The 21,874-nt window shown below is 38.5% G+C and overlaps 2 protein-coding genes across 3 annotated transcripts; one reads left to right on the plus strand and one right to left on the minus strand.

Moving 5' to 3' along the window:
- The first annotated feature begins 513 nt into the window (after positions 1-513).
- On the plus strand, positions 514-12,856 carry LOC121870185. Of its 2 annotated transcripts, none has more exons than XM_042371944.1 (4): positions 514-555; positions 11,196-11,366; positions 11,557-11,725; positions 12,135-12,856. In XM_042371944.1, the coding sequence occupies exons 2-4, from the start codon at positions 11,214-11,216 to the stop codon at positions 12,233-12,235; spliced, it is 423 nt and encodes a 140-aa protein (XP_042227878.1). In that variant the 5' UTR covers positions 514-555; positions 11,196-11,213; the 3' UTR covers positions 12,236-12,856. The 2 variants fall into 2 exon arrangements, with proteins under 2 accessions (XP_042227878.1, XP_042227877.1); XM_042371943.1 differs by lacking the exon at positions 514-555 and adding an exon at positions 6,993-7,118.
- A 4,071-nt stretch (positions 12,857-16,927) lies between these two features.
- LOC121870186 lies at positions 16,928-21,591 on the minus strand. The gene is made up of 4 exons (XM_042371945.1): positions 21,445-21,591; positions 18,695-18,865; positions 18,335-18,503; positions 16,928-17,893 (listed from the first exon to the last, which is right to left on the minus strand). Exons 1-4 carry the CDS (start codon positions 21,451-21,453, stop codon positions 17,793-17,795), a joined length of 450 nt encoding a protein of 149 aa, XP_042227879.1. The 5' UTR covers positions 21,454-21,591; the 3' UTR covers positions 16,928-17,792.
- Positions 21,592-21,874: the final 283 nt, after the last annotated feature.

A 21,874-nucleotide genomic window follows, 5' to 3' on the forward strand; every position in this document is an offset into this window, starting at 1 on the left:
GACCACTCACAGGGCTCCACCTCCCGACCAGGACCACTCACAGGGCTCCACCTCCCGACCAGGACCAATCACAGGGCTCCACCTCCCGACCAGGACCAATCACAGGGCACCACATACTATTGTACTATAGGGCGACTAGTGTGTTGTTTACCAAGGTGTGAGTCCAGCATATTGTTATTGTCTCAGCTGCTGCAGGAGGGTTCGTTCTCATCCAGCTCACTCCTGAACTGCGGTAGGTTGTGATGAAATGCTGCTCTTATTGTGACATGATTTACACAAAATGTTGCTATTGTGTAATAACATTTCTAAATGTACTGCTGTAGGTTTATATTCATTATTTAGTCCTTTCACACCAAATCAATATTTTTACTTTACTTTACTTGAGATCCTGCCATTATTTAACCCGGTATTAGTGGCGACTTTCTCCTTAACCTTTACCAAAATATTTATATGAGGAAAGTTATTGGAGGTTAATCTGATTTTCTTTTTCCCAGGTTGGTGAAAGTTAACAGCTCCTCACAGCACCGTAACACGCCACAACACATCACACTTTAGGTATGTCTAAGTTAGTATTGTATATCAGGTATCAATTTTTTTTTACTTGCTCGTGAGTTTTGAGTCGCCGTTACCTAAGTCGCCGTTACCTAAGTCGCCGTTACCTCCCATGTTGAAGATCAGGATCACATTTGCTGTATAAAGTCACTCGTTTTTTTTTATTGTAATTTTCTAGATAGTGACTTGGCGTTTATCATTAACTCAATCAACTTCCTGAACTTTGAATTCCTTTACGTAATTATCACATGATCTTTTAAAGGATGCAATGCAAAGTTTCACCTCAAATGATGCTCAGAGTTTGAATTATTATTTGGTACATACTGTATAACTTAAAACATTCTGGAGAAATTTTAAATCATATATAAAAAAAAATTGGAAAACAAATTAAGAAACCAAAATCTACATTAATTTTCACCAACATTAAAAATTATAAAATCAGTAACTATAAGGAACTATGATCTGAGATTTTTGTTTATATCTGTATGGCTGGTGGTAAAATTGTCTGGTTAGTTCTTACAAAACATTGGTAAATAAATAACTCCCACGTGTCCTATTTCTACTATACCACCTGCGTTAGCCTCCAAAACTGTATAATTATAGGGGCTTCAAGTCCTAGAGGATGTGGCTAGGGTCCTGGTATCCACTCGAGGGTGTGGCTGGGATCCTGGTATCCACTCGAGGGTGTGGCTGGGGTCCTGGTATCCACTCGAGGGTGTGGCTGGGGTCCTGGTATCCACTCGAGGGTGTGGCTGGGGTCCTGGTATCCACTCGAGGGTGTGGCTGGGGTCCTGGTATCCTGGGTCCTATCCACTGACTCCTGGAGGGTGTGGCTGGGGTCCTGGTATCTACTCACTGAGGGTGTGGCTGGGGTCCTGGTATCCCACTCGAGGGTGTGGCTGGGGTCCTGGTATCCTGGTATCTACTGAGGGTGTGGCTGTGTGGCTGGGGTCCTAACGAGGGTGTGGCTGGGGTCTATCCACTGATCCTGGTACTCGAGGGTGTGGCTGGGGTTTAACACTCTTACTATCAACTGTATCTCCCGACCATAGAGTTCAAAGGTCTTCAAAATGCATGAATGATGAGTTCGTATGATGAGGTCGTATGATGAGGTCGTATGATGACACACTAGGCTGGGGTGGAACTTATGCTCTCAGGTCCATAATATTTTGACGTGGAGTGAAGGAGGAAAATTACCTCTGAGATATCTAGAAAAATATGGGACACTTTGATGGTTTCTCTTAACACGTCTTTCATTACGTGAGTTGTTAAGGGAAAGGGGAAGAGGAGGGGGGGGGGAGAGGAGGAGAGGGGAGTTAAGCCGGCTACACACTTCTCTCCTCCTGCCAGCCTTAACAACCCTCCTCCTCCTCCTTGTCTCTCGTGTTGCAGTAATGGTGGAACGTGTATTATCCAGGAGATAATGCAAACAGCGCCCTCTAGATGGGTTTCTCCACACTCAATACTAAAGGAGGCGCGTTATGTTACACTGCCCTCGCGATAGTTGTACAATTTTTCGCATCTTTCCCGCCTCAGCGACTTTGAAAGAGAGGAACTTTACTTTTTTTTTTTTTTTTAACTGTCGCTAATGTAGTGTTGATGTAGAGGGGGTACCCATACAATTTCTTTCTTTCTTTCTTTCTTTTGTTTGTTTTTCTTTCATTTTAGTTCTTTCAGTCAGCTTTATGAATACTAATCCTATCCTGACCCACTGAATTACTGACTTATTGACTTGACTGACTGACTAACCTGACGTAATCCCAGCCAAGTCTTCACATATGGACAGCGGTCATATTAAAATTATTACCTCCATTTCCCCAGACAAATTTTATCGACCGGAAGATTTATTTTTCATGACTTTAACCATAGAAAAAATAACACTTGTTTATTTTTTTCAATTATTTTATTTTATTTTTTTTTAGTCTTGTTAATATTTTGAGAGGACCTAATTTTTCCTAGCCAGATGTGATTCCATCCGGCTTAGTACTTATGTGTTCTCAATTAATATGTATAGTTTACACATTCATATACAGCAAAATTCACTAAATACTTACATATACATACTGTAGATACATGCAAAACGTTCATACTCATACATAACAGAACACACACACGCACACACATACACACATTTAGTTAATTTTCCCATTTTAAAGTTAGTATAAGTAGTGGTATTTCTCCTAACACAACAAATATTGCAGTGAACGTTGAAGCAACTCCTGGGTAGTTAAGGAGGTTAAAAAAAAAACCTTACCTACCTGAGTTGATTGTTCACCTGGGCTAATTGTTCACCTGACGCCAGAAATTGGTTGTGTCACAAGTTGGTTTAACCGGTTATTTACATCAAGCTACAGGTGTTGGGTATGGTCTGTGATGATGATGATGATGATGATGATGATTGATAATGATGATGATGATGATGATGATGATTTGTGTTGATGGTCATTGACACAAGTAGTGGTTTTAGGTGATAGACGGCGGATTAGTTAGGACCAGAGGCTATTGGGGGGTTACCTACTTACACACACACACACACACACACACACACACACACACACACACACACACACACACACACACACACACACACACACACACACACAAGGAAAAAATCAAAGCGAGGAAGGTGAATATTTTGTGTACTGAGAAGTGCAGAGATAAATGGGTTGAGAAATAGACCGAGGGGAGAGAGGCTGTTTCCCCTCACTCATGGAGGGGAAACAGATTGGCCCATAAAGTGTAGGGGACCGAGGTACTCAAATATTGGAGGACAGTTAGGTTAGTTGTGGCAGTGAATCAGTGAGTACAGTTAGGTTAGTTGTGGCAGTGAATCAGTGAGCACAGTTAGGTTAGTTGTGGCAGGGAATCAGTGAATACAATTAGGATCTTTCTTTATTTAACTTTTACTCTTAATCTTCAAACTTGCCAACTTGTAAATTAACAAAAGAACATGGTAAGTGTACGAACAGTACAGTTTGCCTATTCTGAGAAATTCAGTCAGGTCTTGACACTGAGGGTGGTATCACTTCTCACTGCCACGCAGGACAGAGGTTCATACACAAAGGAATAGATCATATTCATTAACAGTATATATAGGTCAGATTCAGGTTGATGTCGCTGTTCACTGCCAGTGGTTCATATACATTGGACGTCATATTCTAATTGAAGACTAATCAGTGTGGGCTAGCAAATTTTGGATAAACAGCAAGAATGTCCCCAAGCACCCCTGATTCAATGTAGTAATTACAAAGTTCATGATACAATAAGCCAGGTGGCCTGAAGTCTTTGACAGTGTCACATTCAATAATATAGTGTTCAAGTGTATGCTCTAAAGGTTTATCACAAAGTTTACATGCTGAGTGCTCCGGTATGGGTACAGCGTTACTAACTTGCCAGATGTGTCTGTATCCTAGCCTAATTCTGGCCACAACTATTTCACATTGTCTGGTTCTGTCCTTATGCTGGCCATACCGGTACCTCTTATCACAAAATTTGTCATATTAATAATGCTACAACTGCCAGGTCTCTCTGCAATTCTCAGTTCTTCTAGATAAGAGTTCATGATTCTGACTTGAATGTTTTTAAGTACAGCATTGGACAGGCCAAGGTCACGGTCAACATTTCCTTTCTTACACGCCTCATTGGCGAGTCTATCAGCACAGTCATGATACCCAGTTCCAACATGGGACGGAATCCACACATTCGATACGGGAGTTGTTCTCATTGGCAGATATCACATTTCTTTTAATATCACATACAACTTTAGACATAGAGCCTGACGGGCTGTTCATTGATTTCAAAGCACTTTGAGAGTCACAGAATATCACCCCCACCTCCATTTTCTTTATGGTAGTCTGTAGCTAAGTAGATTCCAGTTAGTTCAGTTTGTGTTGTGCTGGCCCAGTTGTTCAGCCTTTGCTTGTTTGACACCATCATCTCTTTTTCTTTATATATTACAATTGCACAGCTGTTCTACCTGTGTTTGTCTGTACAGAACCATCAGTAAAAGCATAACATTCACTTGATTTAATACTCTCTATGTGTCTGTTCATAGTTTCTAGTGTGACACATCTCATCACATCGGTGTTTAACATTTGCTTACCACCAACTGGAGTATAACTATTAGGAACTAATATATCCAGCCAAGGAGGAATGTCATTAATGGGTTCGTCTGGGGTGATTGGGACATTAGATTAATTAAGAATATGAACAATACCTGTCTGTTAGTTCACTTTATGACAAGTATTAAGTAAACAAATTCTACCTGCGATAATAATAATAATAATAATAATAATAATAATAATAATAATAATAATAATAATAATAATAATAATAATTAATATTTTCTCCTTGTATATTACCGAAGAACAACCATGATTTAGGAAATATTAGTTGCTATTCAATAATGTATTTGCATAGTGACCAACACGCACTGTATCATACTGTACCGGAAATAATTTAGTGTTTGGATTAATGTCTAAAAGAAAATCCAATACTGGATTTTAAATTACAAGGGTAAATCTTTCTTGCAGACGATCACTTGTTTTAAAATCAACAGTACATTTGACGACATTGAAGTGCAAAGTTAAATATTTATAAATGTTCAGGAACGAGTGTTCGTGTGGGTGGAATCTTGTGTGTTGGTTCCTTATCTGGGGTTTTGGAATAGAAGAGTACAGGAACTTGTGATCGTGAGTGTACACAGGCAGACGGACAGACAGACCGACAGAGTGATTGCTGACAATATAACAAGAGCTCATTAGATATCTACAGTAGGTGAGGTCAGGTCAATTATGGTCAGATTAGGCCTTTTGTCCTAAGAGCGACAGTTCTCTATATTTTTCTGTTCATCTTTCTAATTTTTGTATGTCTGTCTATGTGTATGTCTCTATACTGTCTATTTATCTGTCTCAGTGTGTACGGTATTTCTCAAATCACTGTTCTGTCTATCTATATTTCTGTGCTTGTATCTATGTATTTCTCAGTACATATCCATCTTTTTTTTGTTTTTCTTTTTTTATACGGAGATTAGCTCACCCGGGCACAGATCACTGACCCACATCGGGGCCTGGGGTGTCTCTAAACTATCTAGCTCTTTCTCACTGCACCGAGGTATTTAATCACCTAGTGCGTGTCAGTTTGAAATCTACATTATACGTTACCTGCATATGCCATTCTAATTATTGAACTTACAAGTGTGCGTGTGAAATTAGATTCAGCTATTCGTTAAAAGTAAAATGCAACACGAGACTTCAAAAAAATTAATACATATATTACACCAGTTTATAAGACTAAATAAAGAAAAAAATAACATCAATATTTAACAGAATTTATGTCAGCTGTACAAAGCGATAGTCAGCTGTTTGATTTTTTGTTCGTTCGCTTAATAAGGTTTTCAATCTCCTTCGTTAATAGATTTTTACCTTAGAAAATAATGTGCGAACATATTTAAGGGAATTTCTTGCGTTTGGGTTATGGTTTGGTGATGTTTGGGTAGTTTGGGTGAGATTTGGTTCGGTTTGGTTAGGTTAGGTTAGGTTAGGTTTGGTTAGGTTAGGTTAGGTTTGGTTTGGTTAGGTTTGGTTAGGTTTGGTTTGGTTTGGTTAGGTTTGGTTAGGTTAGGTTAGGTTTGGTTAGGTTTCGTTAGATTTCTTTCAAACATATCGATTCGGGTATCGTTCTGGCTTGCGATTCACCAAACGAAGTTATATGTTAAGTGTGTTAAAGGGTTTTTCACCAACCTGATACTCCCCCTTCTCCTTTCCTTTCTTCCTTCCCTTTAAACCCATTTCCCCCTCTTTCACCCCTCCCTCCCTCCCCTCCCTTTCCCCTCCCCTCCCTTCCCCCACCCTCCCCTCCCTTCCCTTTTTGTTTGAATGTCTGTGAGTTTGTTATTGATTGTACATAAAAGATTCCTTGTAGATATGACTATTTGTGTCAAGGCAACTCATTAATTCACTCACCCACGCAATTACTCACTCACCCACGCAATTACTCACTCACCCACGCACTTATTCACTCACTCACTCACTCACTCACTTATTCATTCATTCACGCACTCATGCATTTATTCTTTCATTTATTCACTCATTTATTCATTCACTCACTCGCTCACTCACTCACTCATTTATTCATTCTCCCACTCATTCATTCATTTATTTATTCACTCACTCGTTTATTCACTCACTCATTTATTCACTCACTCACTCACTCACTCAACTGTGCCAACATATATTTATCTCAAGTTAATATTCAGTGCATGTTAATCGGTCCCCGTCTTCAAACATTCAACCAATCAACAACGACTACTAGTAATTCTTTGCCTGGTAATTGGTCACCGTCTTCAAGCACTGAACCAATCAGTAAAGGCAAGTCTCACAGTGCGTGTCAACTTGCTCAGCTGGGAGTGAGTTAGCTGAGGTGTTTAGTGGTAAGCTGGACTGGACTGGTGGTGTGTGTCTGGCCTCTACCTCACACACACACACACACACACAGTAGAGGTAAAGTTCTTGCTGAGAGGTACAGTTGACGAGGGACGACCCACAACACACACATACATGATGAAGGCAAGTTATTTCAATGCTTTATTTTACATTTATAACCGTACATATATTATTGACTAACGCCATAAAGTGTTCCTATTCAAACCCCCCTTATCATCCTAGACACAGAGAGAGTATTGTAATCTGCGTGTCAGTGTGTTAGTCTAGAACCATATTTTTCACCTTTTTCCACAAATTGGTTATCAAGTTTTTATATCGCTTCTCAGAATAGAATCTATATCATTGGAAGGAAAAACAGGATTGACTTAGAGTTATTCACCAAGGTACGTCTCATTTGTAGAATAAACCTCCCTCACGCACGACAAACCTCCCTCAGTCAAGTCAGGAAAGCCAGAATAAGGAGAGAATTTGAGATGTTGATGTGTGTGAGAACTTATGAGAGATGACAAATATTTCAGTACAGTTAAGAACATAAGAATTACTACAGTACCCTACAGTTAACAGTTAAGGAGATATGGAAGTTACTACAGTTAACAATTAACATGACATAAGTTTCTACAGTAACCTACGGTTAACAGTTAAGGCATACGTTACTACAGTACACTTAAACCTGTCAGAGTTAGCATGAGTTACTGTGAGTGGCTGTTGTAACTCAATGATCCTTACGGTCTTGACAGGCAATGAGGAAAAACCAGTTCATAGTGATTACTGAAGAACTTATGACTCGTGTACACTTCCAGGCAATATTCCCTGGACACTACCTCTGATACGGTACCTGAATTAGGTATATTTTTAACTGGTCAATATTGTTTTTCTTTATAGTTTGTTAGGAGCGAAATATGAAGGAAAATTAATATAATACAACTGTACTCTTAAATGTTAAAAGTGCAACAACTACCACTACTACCACCATTACCACAACTACTACTACCATCACCACAACTACTACCACCATTACCACAACTACTACCACCATTACCACAACTACTACCACCATTACCACAACTACTACCACCATTACCACAACTACTACCACCATTACCACAACTACTACCACCATTACCACTACTACTACCACCATTACCACAACTACTACCACCATTACCACAACTACTACCACCATTACCACTAAAACTACCACCATTACCACAACTACTACCATTACCACAACTACTACTACCATTACCACAACTATACTACCATTACCATTCCACTACTACCATTACCACAACTACTACTACCATTACCACTAACTACTACTACCATTACCAATAACTACTACCATTACTAATAACTACTACTACCATTACTAATAACTACTACTACCATTACCATTAACTACTACTACCATTACTACAACTACTACTACCATTACTACTAACTACTACCACCATTACCAATAACACTATTATTACCACAACTACTACCACCATTACCATTAACTACTACTACCATCACCATTAACTACTACCACCATTACCAATAACTACTACCACCATTACCATAACTACTACCACCATTACCTTCAACATTCTACCATTATTACCACAACTACTACCACCATTACCACAACTACTACCACCATTACCACACTACTACTACCAATATTACCACAACTACTACCACCATTACCACAACTACTACCACCATTACCACTAAAACTACCAATTATTACAAACCACCTACTACCATTACCATTAACTACTACTACCATTACCACAACTACTACTACCATTACCACAACTACTACTACCATTACCACAACTACTACCATTACCAAACTACTACTACCATTACCACAACTACTACTACCATTACCACAACTACTACTACCATTACCACAACTACTACTACCATTACCACAACTACTACCACCATTACAACTACCACCATTACCACAACTACTACTACTATTACCACTAACTACTACTACCATTACCACAACCACTACTACCATTACCACAACTACTACTACCATTACCACAACTACTACTACCATTACCACAACTACTACTCACCATTACCACAACTACTACTACCATTACCATTAACTACTACCACCATTACCACTAACTACTACCAATTATCCACTACCACCAATTTTATTACTCGCAACTACTACCACCATTACCACAACTACTACCACCATTACCACTAAACTACTACTATTACCACAACTACTACTACCATTACTAATAACCATTTATTACTATTACCACAACTACTACTTACCATTACTACAACTACTACTACCATTACTACAACTACTACCACCATTACCACAACTACTACTACCATTACCACAACTACTACTACCATTACCACTACTACCACCATTACCGCAACTACTACTACCATTTACCACAACTACTACCATTATTACCACAACTACTAACACCATTACCACAACTACTATTACCATTACCACAACTACTATTACCATTACCACAACTACTACTACCATTACCACAACTACTACCACCATTACCAATAACTACTACCACCATTACCACAACTACTACTACCATTACCACAACTACTACCACCATTACCACAACTACTACTACCATTACCACAACTACTACTACCATTACCACAACTACTACCACCATTACCACAACTACTACTACCATTACCACAACTACTACTACCATTACCAATAACTACTACTACCATTACTACAATAACTACTACTCAATTACCAAAACTACTACTACCATTACTACAACTACTACGACCATTACTACAACTACTACTACCATTACCACAACTACTACTACCATTACCAATAACTATTACTACCATTAACCATTACCACCATTACCACAACTATTACTACCATTACCACTAACTACTACTACCATTACCACAACTACTACTACCATTACCACAACTACTACCACCATTACCACAACTACTACCACCATTACCACAACTACTACTACCATTACCACAACCACTATTAACCATCACCATAACCACCACCACAACTAGTATCACCAGACTAAGCACCCACACAACCACTACCACCACCACAATCACCACCACAACTTCCACTACTATCACCATAATCATTACCACAATTACTACCATCACACCCGCAACCACACAACAACTATTACCATCACAACCACTACTACTATTATAGAACAACTGCCACCACAACCAAGTGAACCAACCATTATTGCTGGAAGGACACTTTGTTTTATCACGCACATAACACGAAAAAACCTTATACCGCAACCAGCAGATATACACTCACTCACTCACTAACTTACTCACTCACTCACTCACTAACTTACTCACTCATTACTGACTCACTCACTGACTCATCACATCAGAAAAACTTAATAAACTCGGCCTCTTGTACACCTTAAGTGATCCTTGACTTAAAGAAAAAACAAAATAATTGATCCGCTGTTATAATGCCACAAGACACTCCTATATCGTTGTATATGTGTCTCCTATGTGTTGTTTTTATATGTACTGTTCATCTAGCTGACACATATAGACACATGACACATCAGGGCTATGTGTCTTGGCTTATTAGTTCATATTGAGAGTAATTTATTGAATACTGTAACTCCTTCAATGATGTTTGTTGTTTTACAGCTGTTAAAATTTGTTCTTCCTTTTTCTAATTCTTTACTATAGTGGTGGTGGTGATGATGGTCATATTGGTGGTGATGGTGATGATGGTAGTGATGATGGCAGTAGTGGTGGTGATGATGGTAGTGATGATGGCGTAGTGGTGGTGATGATGGTCATATTGGTGGTGATGATGGTAGTGATGATGGCAGTAGTGGTGGTGATGGTAGTGATGATGGCAGAAGTGGTGGTGATGATGGTCATATTGGTGGTGATGATGGTAGTGATGATGGCAGTAGTGGTGGTGATGATGGTCATATTGGTGGTGATGGTGATGATGGTCATATTGGTGGTGATGATGGTAGTGATGTGATGATGTCAGTATGTGGTGGTGATGATGGTCATATTGGTGGTGATGATGGTAGTGATGATGGCAGTAGTGGTGGTGATGATGGTCATATTGGTGGTGATGATGGTAGTGATGATGGCAGTAGTGGTGGTGATGGTGGTACTGGTAGTTGTGGTAGACCATAATCTTATTTTATTCAACAGGTACGGTGGGTGACAACAATGTGGTGGGTGACAACAGTGTGGTGGGTGTTCATGACGGCAGTGTTGTCACATGATGGTCTGGTAACTTCACAAGGACTTACTGGCACTAGAAAGATCTACGTCAGAGTGCCAAAGATTATGACCACAGGAACAGTCATTCGTACCTCATTCGTAAGTACTGATGGTTAGGAATGTTGTTATATTAGTCTGGCAAGTTAATCAATTGCAACCAAATTATGAAACAATTTTGCTAGCAGTATTCAAAGTATAACCAATTATACTAGCAATATTGAAAGTATAAGAAAAAATTGCTAGCTGTGATCAAAATAAATATTACAAAATCGTTGTATCGGTTCTCAAGGTAATTAGTGACGGCCAGTGTGGAATTGACTGCTATAAGACCTTGTGTGAAGCCTTCTCGCTCCGCACCACAGACGCGGGGAGAGAATGCATCATGTACATTAACATAGCCAGCGTGGACACTGTAGCACTGGACTACGAGTATGAAATTTCCACCAATGAAAACAATGGTAAGATGGTATTACATTGTTCCAGTTGACTTGAAACAAACTTTAGATATACTTGTTAATGTGATGCTCAACTGTTCATAATAAATTTGAATGCTCAGGTTTGCAGTTGAATATATTAATTCTGTTTTTTATATGGGTATAGGAGAGAGAGAGAGAGAGCCATTCATCCATTTTGTTTGAAATTTTCTCATAATATATCGTAAAAATCATTAATGTTTACTTAGCCTCTGAAGCTAAACAATTTGTGAAGATATAACATAAATTACTAGTGCAATATGTGTTATATTATGGTATATTATCATTACCCTTTAAGATCTAGACTATGTAAATATTGACTAGTTTTTAATCCCTCTTTTATATATAAATTAGATTCTACAGTGTAATAGTAATGGTCTTGTCTCTCTTCCAGTGGAGAACTTGCTCAGTCAGATTGCCGCCCCTGCTGAAGCTAGTGGGATAGTTGTTGCTGAAGCTAGTGGGGTAGCTGTTGGTGTTTTGAAAGGAAAGTAGCAACTGTACCAATGATCTTTACAAACTTGAGACAGAGATTCCCATCATCACTCCGTCAGAAAGATGTTCATAAAACTCGTTCTTATAAAGCTGTTGATGGTGTAGGGAGCGAGGTAGGAGGGTGGATCAGCCTCCTACCATACAGACAGAGTATCGGCCGCCTTTCTCTTACCAGGTGAAGCAGAGAGACCAGGTGACTCCAAGACGATAATGAGTCATGGAATGTTATTTATATTAAGTGTGATTTGCTTATATGTCACCTCATTTACCAGAGCTAATTAATCCTTAAAACACAATTGTCGATTTTGCCTTACGGGGATAACTTTGTTGTTATTTATTGTTGAAAGTTGATGGACAGTAGTTCATATTTATTCCATTTTATTCAAGATTCTTTAATGATAATCTAACCTATGTATAACTAAGTTGGGTTAAGTTAGGTTAGGTTAAGTGAAGTTGGGTTGTTAGATTAGGTTAGGCTAAGTGTTCATAGTTTGTTTGGTGTTTATTTACATGTGGAGATCAGTAAGAGTGTTTGGAAAAGGGGAAGTCATTCTTATTTAGCCCTGTGTGTGTGTGTGTGTGTATGTGTGTGTGTGTGTGTGTGTGTGTGTGTGTGTGTGTGTGTGTGTGTGTGTGTGTGTGTGTGTGTGTGTGTGTGTGTGTGTGTGTGTGTGTGTGTGTGTGTGTGTGTGTGTGTGTGTGTGCTGTCTTTTAATGTATTATATTTGTATTATTATGTTACTTTAATATGTATTAGTTTTTAATTATTTTTTATTGTACTAAAATCGTCTTCATGAACCAAGGCAACAACTGGCCGGAGCGTCGGGCGTTGGTTTGTGTGGAGGCTTTGTAATCCGGTAACACTGTGTAGCCTTCGTGAAAGTTTTGTGGCTTGGTAACATTGTTTCTAGGTCTTTTTTTTTTCTCTGCCATTTAATTTGTGGGGGTGGGAGCGATTTTTTATTTAGGTATTAAAATATTTTGGAATTTTTACTTCAGTATTATAATATTTTGATTTTTTTTTATCATTAATGTAAATATATTTTGAATTATCTTTATTTACACTATTTTGTTTTCACTCTTTTGTTTTACGTATGATTCGTGTTGAATTAGTTTGTGATTGGCGTGGTTTTCTTTTAACATATTGTCTTAATGTCTAAATAGTTCTGTAAGTTAAGACATAACTTTGAAATAAAAGTTTGGATACAGAAGTTACTTTCTTCGCCACTAATAATTATATAAGTCTAGAGTTACGGCTCCTTGATTTTCACTCAATACGTGTCTAGCTTTAAGAGGCATAATGTAAATAACAGCTGGTACATTAACAACAGCGACTCAGCTAGAGAATATGGAATATTTTCTCAACTGTAATAATATAAAAAACGGTGGCTAATTTACAATCTATTTCAGGGCCGATAAAAAAATGTTGAATTCCTATTTAGCATTATTCGTGAAGGTCGTCGTTCTAGGAGCCCAATAAAACTATTATCTCTCACCGATAACGAAAAGTGAGCGATTATTTCCCAAGGAGTGAGCAGGCGGGCATGCCGCGTGACCCAGGCTGGCGGCAGAGAACCTCAGCTGATGGTCACACGCGCCACAGACTTACACCGAGAAGGGAAAACGTATCTATTGGTAAAGCGGCATTTGTATTGGCGTTTCTTGAGATTATTCCATAGTTTAGTAGGGTGTTCATTCTTCTGGAAATACCATACGAAACAAACACACACACACACACACACACACACACACACACACACACACACACACACATCTGTATGTTCACTGTATGTTCCTTTACCTTTCTCTAATGAAGGCTTTTGTTAAACCACCAATGTATGTAATAAGTCATTTATGTCCAATGTATATTTTCAGCCTTCGGGCTGCAGAACTTTTTCAATAAACCGTTAATTATTATTATTATTATTATTATTATTATTATTACACACACACACACACACACACACACACACACACACTGTATATTATAATAAAAAATATTCAGTAAAGTTTGTCAATCAATTTATCTTTAAAAGCAAGATAGGTAATTAAATCCCAATATAATTTTAATAGATAAATATACGTACTTTATAATTTAAGTAATAAAAGTCATTCGACCCCTCCCTCCTCCTCTTTAAAATGATGAGACATCGTAGAGGAATTACTACAACCAATCCTAGATAGTTCCAATAACGCGGAAATATTTATGTCGGTAAAAATAAGTTCTATCCCAAGGTCCCCAACTGATATGAAATAATTTTTCTAGTGTATTTTGGTGCCTAATCAAACCTAACCTATCTTAACCTAACCTAAAAATAATCCGAGCGATAATGGTAGAAAATAAAAAAAAATACCTATTTGGATAAAAATAAACATTAAACTACAAATATTTATAATTAATATATAAAGTTGTCGCCTTTTTAAAAATAGTTACTATAATGATAAGAACATCTGTGGAAAAAAATGAACGAAATGTAACAACTCTTTCTGGTGGTAGAGCTTTTCCCAGACATTAACCAGCTTTATTATAAGATAGTTCAGTGGTAACGAGCGTAAGTCTCACGTCGTGGCTGGGGGGAAGGATGTGTAGTGTGTGGCAGTGTTACTTGAGTTATCCCTAAACATTTTCTCTGATAAAAATATAAAAGAAAATGTATTATTTTGGGTAACTCGTCTATTATAGCTGTTAACTAAAACAAAGAATTTAAAGATTACCTGAAAAGGCTAACCTAACCTATCGTTATATTTTATTCAAAGGAGTATCATCAGTACGTCTTAAGATTTCAATGATTTTTTTTCCATCTGCGCATGTCCAGAGCATTTTCAGCCCGGTACAATCTGAGAGCACCTGAGCACGTCACTCCCAATTGGTCGGACAGTCAGTCATTAGGACTCTGTTAAACACTGTTGGCAAGTATTTTCATGTACGCGTATGTCTCACCAGTTTTTTAAGGGCTCGAGGTTCGGCCAGGACACACGTGAGAAGGGTGTTATCCAGTGTGACTCTCACTACCAAACATCACAGGTTGCCCAGTCTTCGGTTTCCTCCTGTACCACCACTGGATAGACCAACCACCCGAACGGCTAGTAATGATAAAAAAAAGGTCTTGGTCTATAAGATGTCACATTTAAGGGATTATTTTAGTCGTCATGTGTCGTACTTTCTTAGAGCTGTGATGTCCATTTGCAGGTATAGTTTACGTGTTTGTATTAACTGGTCCATTTGAAGAAGTGAACAAGATTTAAGAACCGAGTGGTCATCATCTTTATCTTATATACAAATGTAATGAATGCTTTTGGCACCATTGTGAAGGATACCATTGGCACCATTTTGAAGGATACCATTGGCACCATTTTGAAGGATACCTTTGGCACCATTGTGAAGATTTAGTGAGAGTTATAGTAGGAGGGATTGCAAAGTGAGGAAAGTTGGTAGCGTAACCCAATAGTTATCAAGTATTAATATGATTTTAGGAGGAATCTTCTAAACAACAATTATAAGTACAGCTATTTATTAGTTAACTGAATGAACCGGAACACATATACAAATTACTTATATTGTCGTTACCAGACAATAACACCGAGACATAAACCTGACAGGGATACACTTCCCACCACAGTAACTCATCCTATGGTTCGCTCTGACAGTGACTCACGTGTAACCTGTGGGAGGCTCAGCAGCTGGAGACTCTGACTGCCGGGCCTGGTACTGCTTGGGAGTGTGGTCCTCCTCCCAACCCGGGACTCAGATCTACGTGTGACTCCATCTATGACTGGATTCTGTCTCTCTTGTTAATGAGCTGTTGGTTCCTTTTATTCGGGTTTTTTAGGTCAGCGTACTTTCACAAATCTATCTTATCTACGTTAGTTTATGGTGGTGTGTTCCAGGCGCGACCTCTACCTACTGCTGGCCAGAGGTCCGTGTATTGGATTTATAGGGTCATGGAGCGTGTTCTCTCATCAATACGAAGGCAGGAACTCCTTTGCCCCATCGTGTCCAATATTGGGTCAGATCTTTATCTCGTCAACTTAGGTAGGGTGTACACCTGCTCCACTAGTTACTGCTACATGTGTTTTTGTTCTTCTGGATTAGACAGCTTTGGTCTGATAGACAATCATTATAAAAAAGGTAACATAAATTATTCCTGAACTCTGGTTTACAGCTGAGGATTCCCTTTAATTACACTGCTTCCAGACATTGTTAAGTTGTGGAAAATCCAAAATATTTTGATATCTAAATAAAAAAATCCCCCAAAAAGTAAATGGCAGAGAAAAAAAGACCTAGAAACAATGTTACCAAGCTACAAAACTATCACGAAGGCTACACAGTGTTACCAGACTACAAAGCTTCCACACAAACCAACGCCCGACGCTCCGGCCAGTTGTTGCCTTGGTTCATGAAGACGATTTTTGGACAATAAACTTTAGTACAGGTTAATGTAAAGCCTGGCGAGATAATTTATGCTAATTCAGGTTTATGTAATTTAAAGAGAGCGACGAGGTCCAACGGTAGCCTTGTACACTGTGTATTATAATGTACAGTCACCCAAACAAGTCCTGTCGCGAACCATGAACCCCGAGATTCAGACTCGTGAACCCGAAGCATTAGACACTGATACATTATTCTGTCCATAAATGCTTCGGATTCAAGAGTCTGAATCTCGGGGTTCATGGTTCGCGACAGGACTTGTTTGGGTGACTGTACATTATAATACACAGTGTACAAGGCTACAATATAATATAATGATGTCCTTGGTAGTGGATATATTTACCTAAATTGAAGGACAGGACGAGAGATAAGGTGTATCATCACATCTTGGCTGAGATTAACAACAGATACAACAGAAGAAAAAAATTGAAGAAATGAAAAATTATTTACAAACTAATACATAATAAAGTAACATTATTATACAAATATAATACATGATAAGACAGCACACACACACACACACAAACACACACACACACACACACACACACACACACACACACAGGGCTAAATAAGAATGACTTCCCCTTTTCCAAACACTCATATTGATCTCCACATGTAAATAAACACCAAACAAACTATGAACACTTAGCCTAACCTAATCTAACAACCCAACTTCACTTAACCTAACCTAACTTAACCCAATTTAGTTATACATAGGTTAGATTATCTTTAAAGAATCTTGAATAAAATGGAATAAATATGAATGACTGTCCATCAACTTTCAACAATAAATAACAACAAAGTTATCCCCGTAAGGCAAAATCGACAATTGTGTTTTAAGGATTAATTAGCTCTGGTAAATGAGGTGACATATAAGCAAATCACACTTAATATAAAAAATATTCCATGACTCATTATCGTCTTGGAGTCACCTGGTCTCTCTGCTTCACCTGGTAAGAGAAAGGCGGCCGACACTCTGTCTGTATGGTAGGAGGCTGATCCACCCTCCTACCTCGCTCCCTACACCATCAACAGCTTTATAAGAACGAGTTTTATGAACAACTTTCTGGCGGAGTGATGACGGGAATCTCTGTCTCAAGTTTGTAAAGATCATTGGTACAGTTGCTACTTTCCTCTCTTACCACCAACAGCTACCCCACTAGCTTCAGCAACAACTTTCCCAATAGCTTTAGCAGGGACGGCAATCTGACTGAGCAAGTTCTCAACTGGAAGAGAGACAAGACCATTACTATTACACTGTAGATTCTAATTTATATGTAAAAGAGGAATTAAAAACTAGTCAATATTTACATAGTCTAGATCTTAAAGGGTAATGATAATATACCATAATATAACACATATTGCACTAGTAATTTATGTTTTATCTTCACAAATTGTTTAGCTTCAGAGGCTAAGTAAACATTAATGATTTTTACGATATATTATGAGAATATTTCAAACAAAGTGGAGCAATGGCTCTCTCTCTCTCTCTCTCTCTCTCTCTCTCTCTCTCTCTCTCTCTCTCCTATACATATATAAAAAACAGAATTAATATATTCAACTGCAAACCTGAACATTCAACTTTATTATGAACAGTTGAGCATCACATTAACAAGTATATCTAAAGTTTGTTTCAAGTCAACTGGAACAATGTAATACCATCTTACCATTGTTTTCATTGGTGTAAATTTCATACTCGTAGTCCAGTGCTACAGTGACCACGCTGGCTATGTTAATGTAGGTGATGCATTCTCTCCCCGCGTCTGTGGTGCGGAGCGAGAAGGCTTCACACAAGGTCTTACAGCAGTCTATTCCACACAGGCCGTCACTAATTACCTTGAGAACCGATACAACGATTTTGTCATATTTCTTTTGATCACAGCTAGCAACTTTTTCTTATACTTTCAATATTGCTAGTATAAATTGGTTATACTTTGAATACTGCTAGCAAAATTGTTTCATAATTTGGTTGCAATTGATTAACTTGCCAGACTAATATAACAACATTCCTAACCATCAGTACTTACGAATGAGGTACGAATGACTGTTCCTGTGGTCATAATCTTTGGCACTCTGACGTAGATCTTTCCAGTGGCAGTAAGTCCTTGTGAAGTTACCAGACCATCATGTGACAACACTGCCGTCATGAACACCCACCACACTGTTGTCACCCACCACATTGTTGTCACCCACCGTACCTGTTGCATAAAATAAGATTATGGTCTACCACAACTACCAGTACCACCATCACCACCACTACTGCCATCATCACTACCATCATCACCACCAATATGACCATCATCACCACCACTACTGCCATCATCACTACCATCATCACCACCAATATGACCATCATCACCACCACTACTGCCATCATCACTACCATCATCACCACCAATATGACCATCATCACCATCACCACCAATATGACCATCATCACCACCACTACTAAGAAAAGAATTAGAAAAAGGAAGAACAAATTTTAACAGCTGTAAAACAACAAACATCACTGAAAGAGTTACAGTATTCAATAAATTACTCTCAATATGAACTAATAAGCCAAGACACATAGCCCTGATGTGTCTATATGTGTCAGCTAGATGAACAGTACATATAAAAACAACACATAGGAGACACATATACAACGATATAGGAGTGTCTTGTGGCATTATAACAGCGGATCAATTATTTTGTTTTTTTTGTAAGTCAAGGATCACTTAAGGTGTACAAGAGGCCGAATTTATTAAGTTTTTCTGATGTGGTGAGTCAGTGAGTGAGTCAGTGAGTGAGTGAGTCAGTCAGTCAGTGTATATTGTAGCTGTTGGTTGACGGAGTAATGTTTCGGTCCTGTTTGGTGCGTGATCAACCAAAATATCCTTCCAGCGATAATGGTTAGCTACATTGGTTGTGGTTGTGGTGGTAGTAATGGTGGTGGTTGCAGTGGTTATGATAGTGGCGGTGGTAGTGGTTGTGGCAGATGTAATAGTAGTGGAGGTTGTGGTGGTGGTTGTGTGGTTGTCGGTCTGGTGGTAGTATGGTTGTATTGTGGTAATGGTAGTAGTAATTGTGGTAATTGTAATAGTAATTGTGGTAATGGTGGTAGTAATTGTGGTAATGGTAGTAGTAATTGTGGTAATTGTAGTAGTAGTTGTGGTAATGGTAGTAGTAGTTGTGGTAATGGTAGTAGTAGTTGTGGTAATGGTAGTAGTAATTGTGGTAATGGAAGTAGTAATTGTGGTAATGGAAGTAGTAATTGTGGTAATGGTGGTAGTAATTGTGGTAATGGTGGTAGTAGTTGTGGTAATGGTAGAGGTAGTGGTAGTTGTTGCATTTTTAACATTTAAGAGTACAGTTGTATTATATTATTTTTCCTTCATATTTCGTCCTAACAAACTATAAAGAAAAACAATATTGACCAGTTAAAAATATACCTAATTCAGGTACCGTATCAGAGGTAGTGTCCAGGGAATATTGCCTGGAAGTGTACACGAGTCATAAGTTCTTCAGTAATCACTATGAACTGTTTTTTTTCCTCACTGCTTGCCAAGACTGTATGGATCATTGAGTTACAACAGCCACTCACAGTAACTCATGCTAACTCTGAGAGGTTTAAGTGTACTGTAGTAACCTGTCCTTAACTGTTAACTGTAAGCTACTTTAGAAACTTATGTTCATTAACTGTTAAATGTAGGTTACTGTTAATAATTTATGCCCTTATAGACGAATGTTAAGAAGCCAAAACGTTTAGAGAAATACTGGAAATATACAGACGAAGAAAGATGATATACTTTAGTCATATAAATAGGGATTAGAGAATAATAACATATATTAATGGACAAAGTTGAGGGTAGGAGGGCCAGGGGATGGTAGAGACTGGGTCCTCAGAGAGATACAAAGCCTTGGAGGATTGGTAAAAACAGCCTTAGAACTTTTAGAGTGGAGGACTGTGGTCGCCAACCCTCAGATATGATGACGGTACCGTGATTGATTGATAATATTCTAATTTTAGATTACCTGAATATTTTCCCCAAAGCTTATTTCACCCGATGAGGTCCCCAGCATATTTTCCCCTGTCGAATAGCCCCCAGCTTGTGTCCCCTGTCGATTAGCCCCAAGCTTATTTCACCTGGCGAGAAGTCCCTCTAACATATTTCACTTCATGAATAACCAATCTAGCTTATTTTACATGATTAACCTTAACTTATTTCACCTGATTAGACCTTCCACCTTATTTCACCTCATGATTAAACACCCTAACGCTACCTGGGGAGGGGGTAGACTAGGTTGGGTTGTAATAGGTAAGGCTAGTGTAGCGTTGAGGTAAAATAAGCTGGTATGCCTAATGTTGGTAATCCCTAAAAATTTAATCACGGTGTTCAATATTTAGACAAATTTTGATTGCTAATGTTAATCACATCTACTCACACTAAACATCAAATGGTAAACACAAACACTGCTTAGCAAGGGTTGGACAGATAGCTAAGATATGACTTTCAGAAGCACAAACATTTACAAGAAATTAGGTTCAGTTCTGTCCGTAAAAATTCTGAAATGAAAATTGGTCTCGAAAACCATATTTGACAAGTTAGTTTTAAATTGATTCTACTATACAGACAAAGGTGAAATTACTTCTTGACTAACACACTGACACATGCATATTACAATACTCTCTCTGTGTCTAGGATGATAAGGGGGGTTTGAATAGGAACACTTTATGGCGTTAGTCAATAATATATGTACGGTTATAAATGTAAAATAAAGCATTGAAATAACTTGCCTTCATCATGTATGTGTGTGTTGTGGGTCGTCCCTCGTCAACTGTACCTCTCAGCAAGAACTTTACCTCTACTGTGTGTGTGTGTGTGTGAGGTAGAGGCCAGACACACACCACCAGTCCAGTCCAGCTTACCACTAAACACCTCCGCTAACTCACTCCCAGCTGAGCAAGTTGACGCGCACTGTGAGACTTGCCTTTACTGATTGGTTCAGTGCTTGAAGACGGTGACCAATTACCAGGCAAAGAATCACAAGTAGTCGTTGTTGATTGGTTGAATGTTTGAAGACGGTGACCAATTACCATGCACTGAATATCAACTTCAGATAAATATATGTTGGCACAGTTGAGTGAGTGGCCTTAGCACGAACAGTTGCTCTACATGAATACATTTATATGCACTCAATGATAAACCCACAGACATTCGAACAAA

This window comes from Homarus americanus, unplaced genomic scaffold (assembly GCF_018991925.1).
Source record: "Homarus americanus isolate GMGI-L3 unplaced genomic scaffold, GMGI_Hamer_2.0 scaffold29924, whole genome shotgun sequence".
Taxonomy (NCBI): Eukaryota; Metazoa; Arthropoda; class Malacostraca; order Decapoda; family Nephropidae; genus Homarus; species Homarus americanus.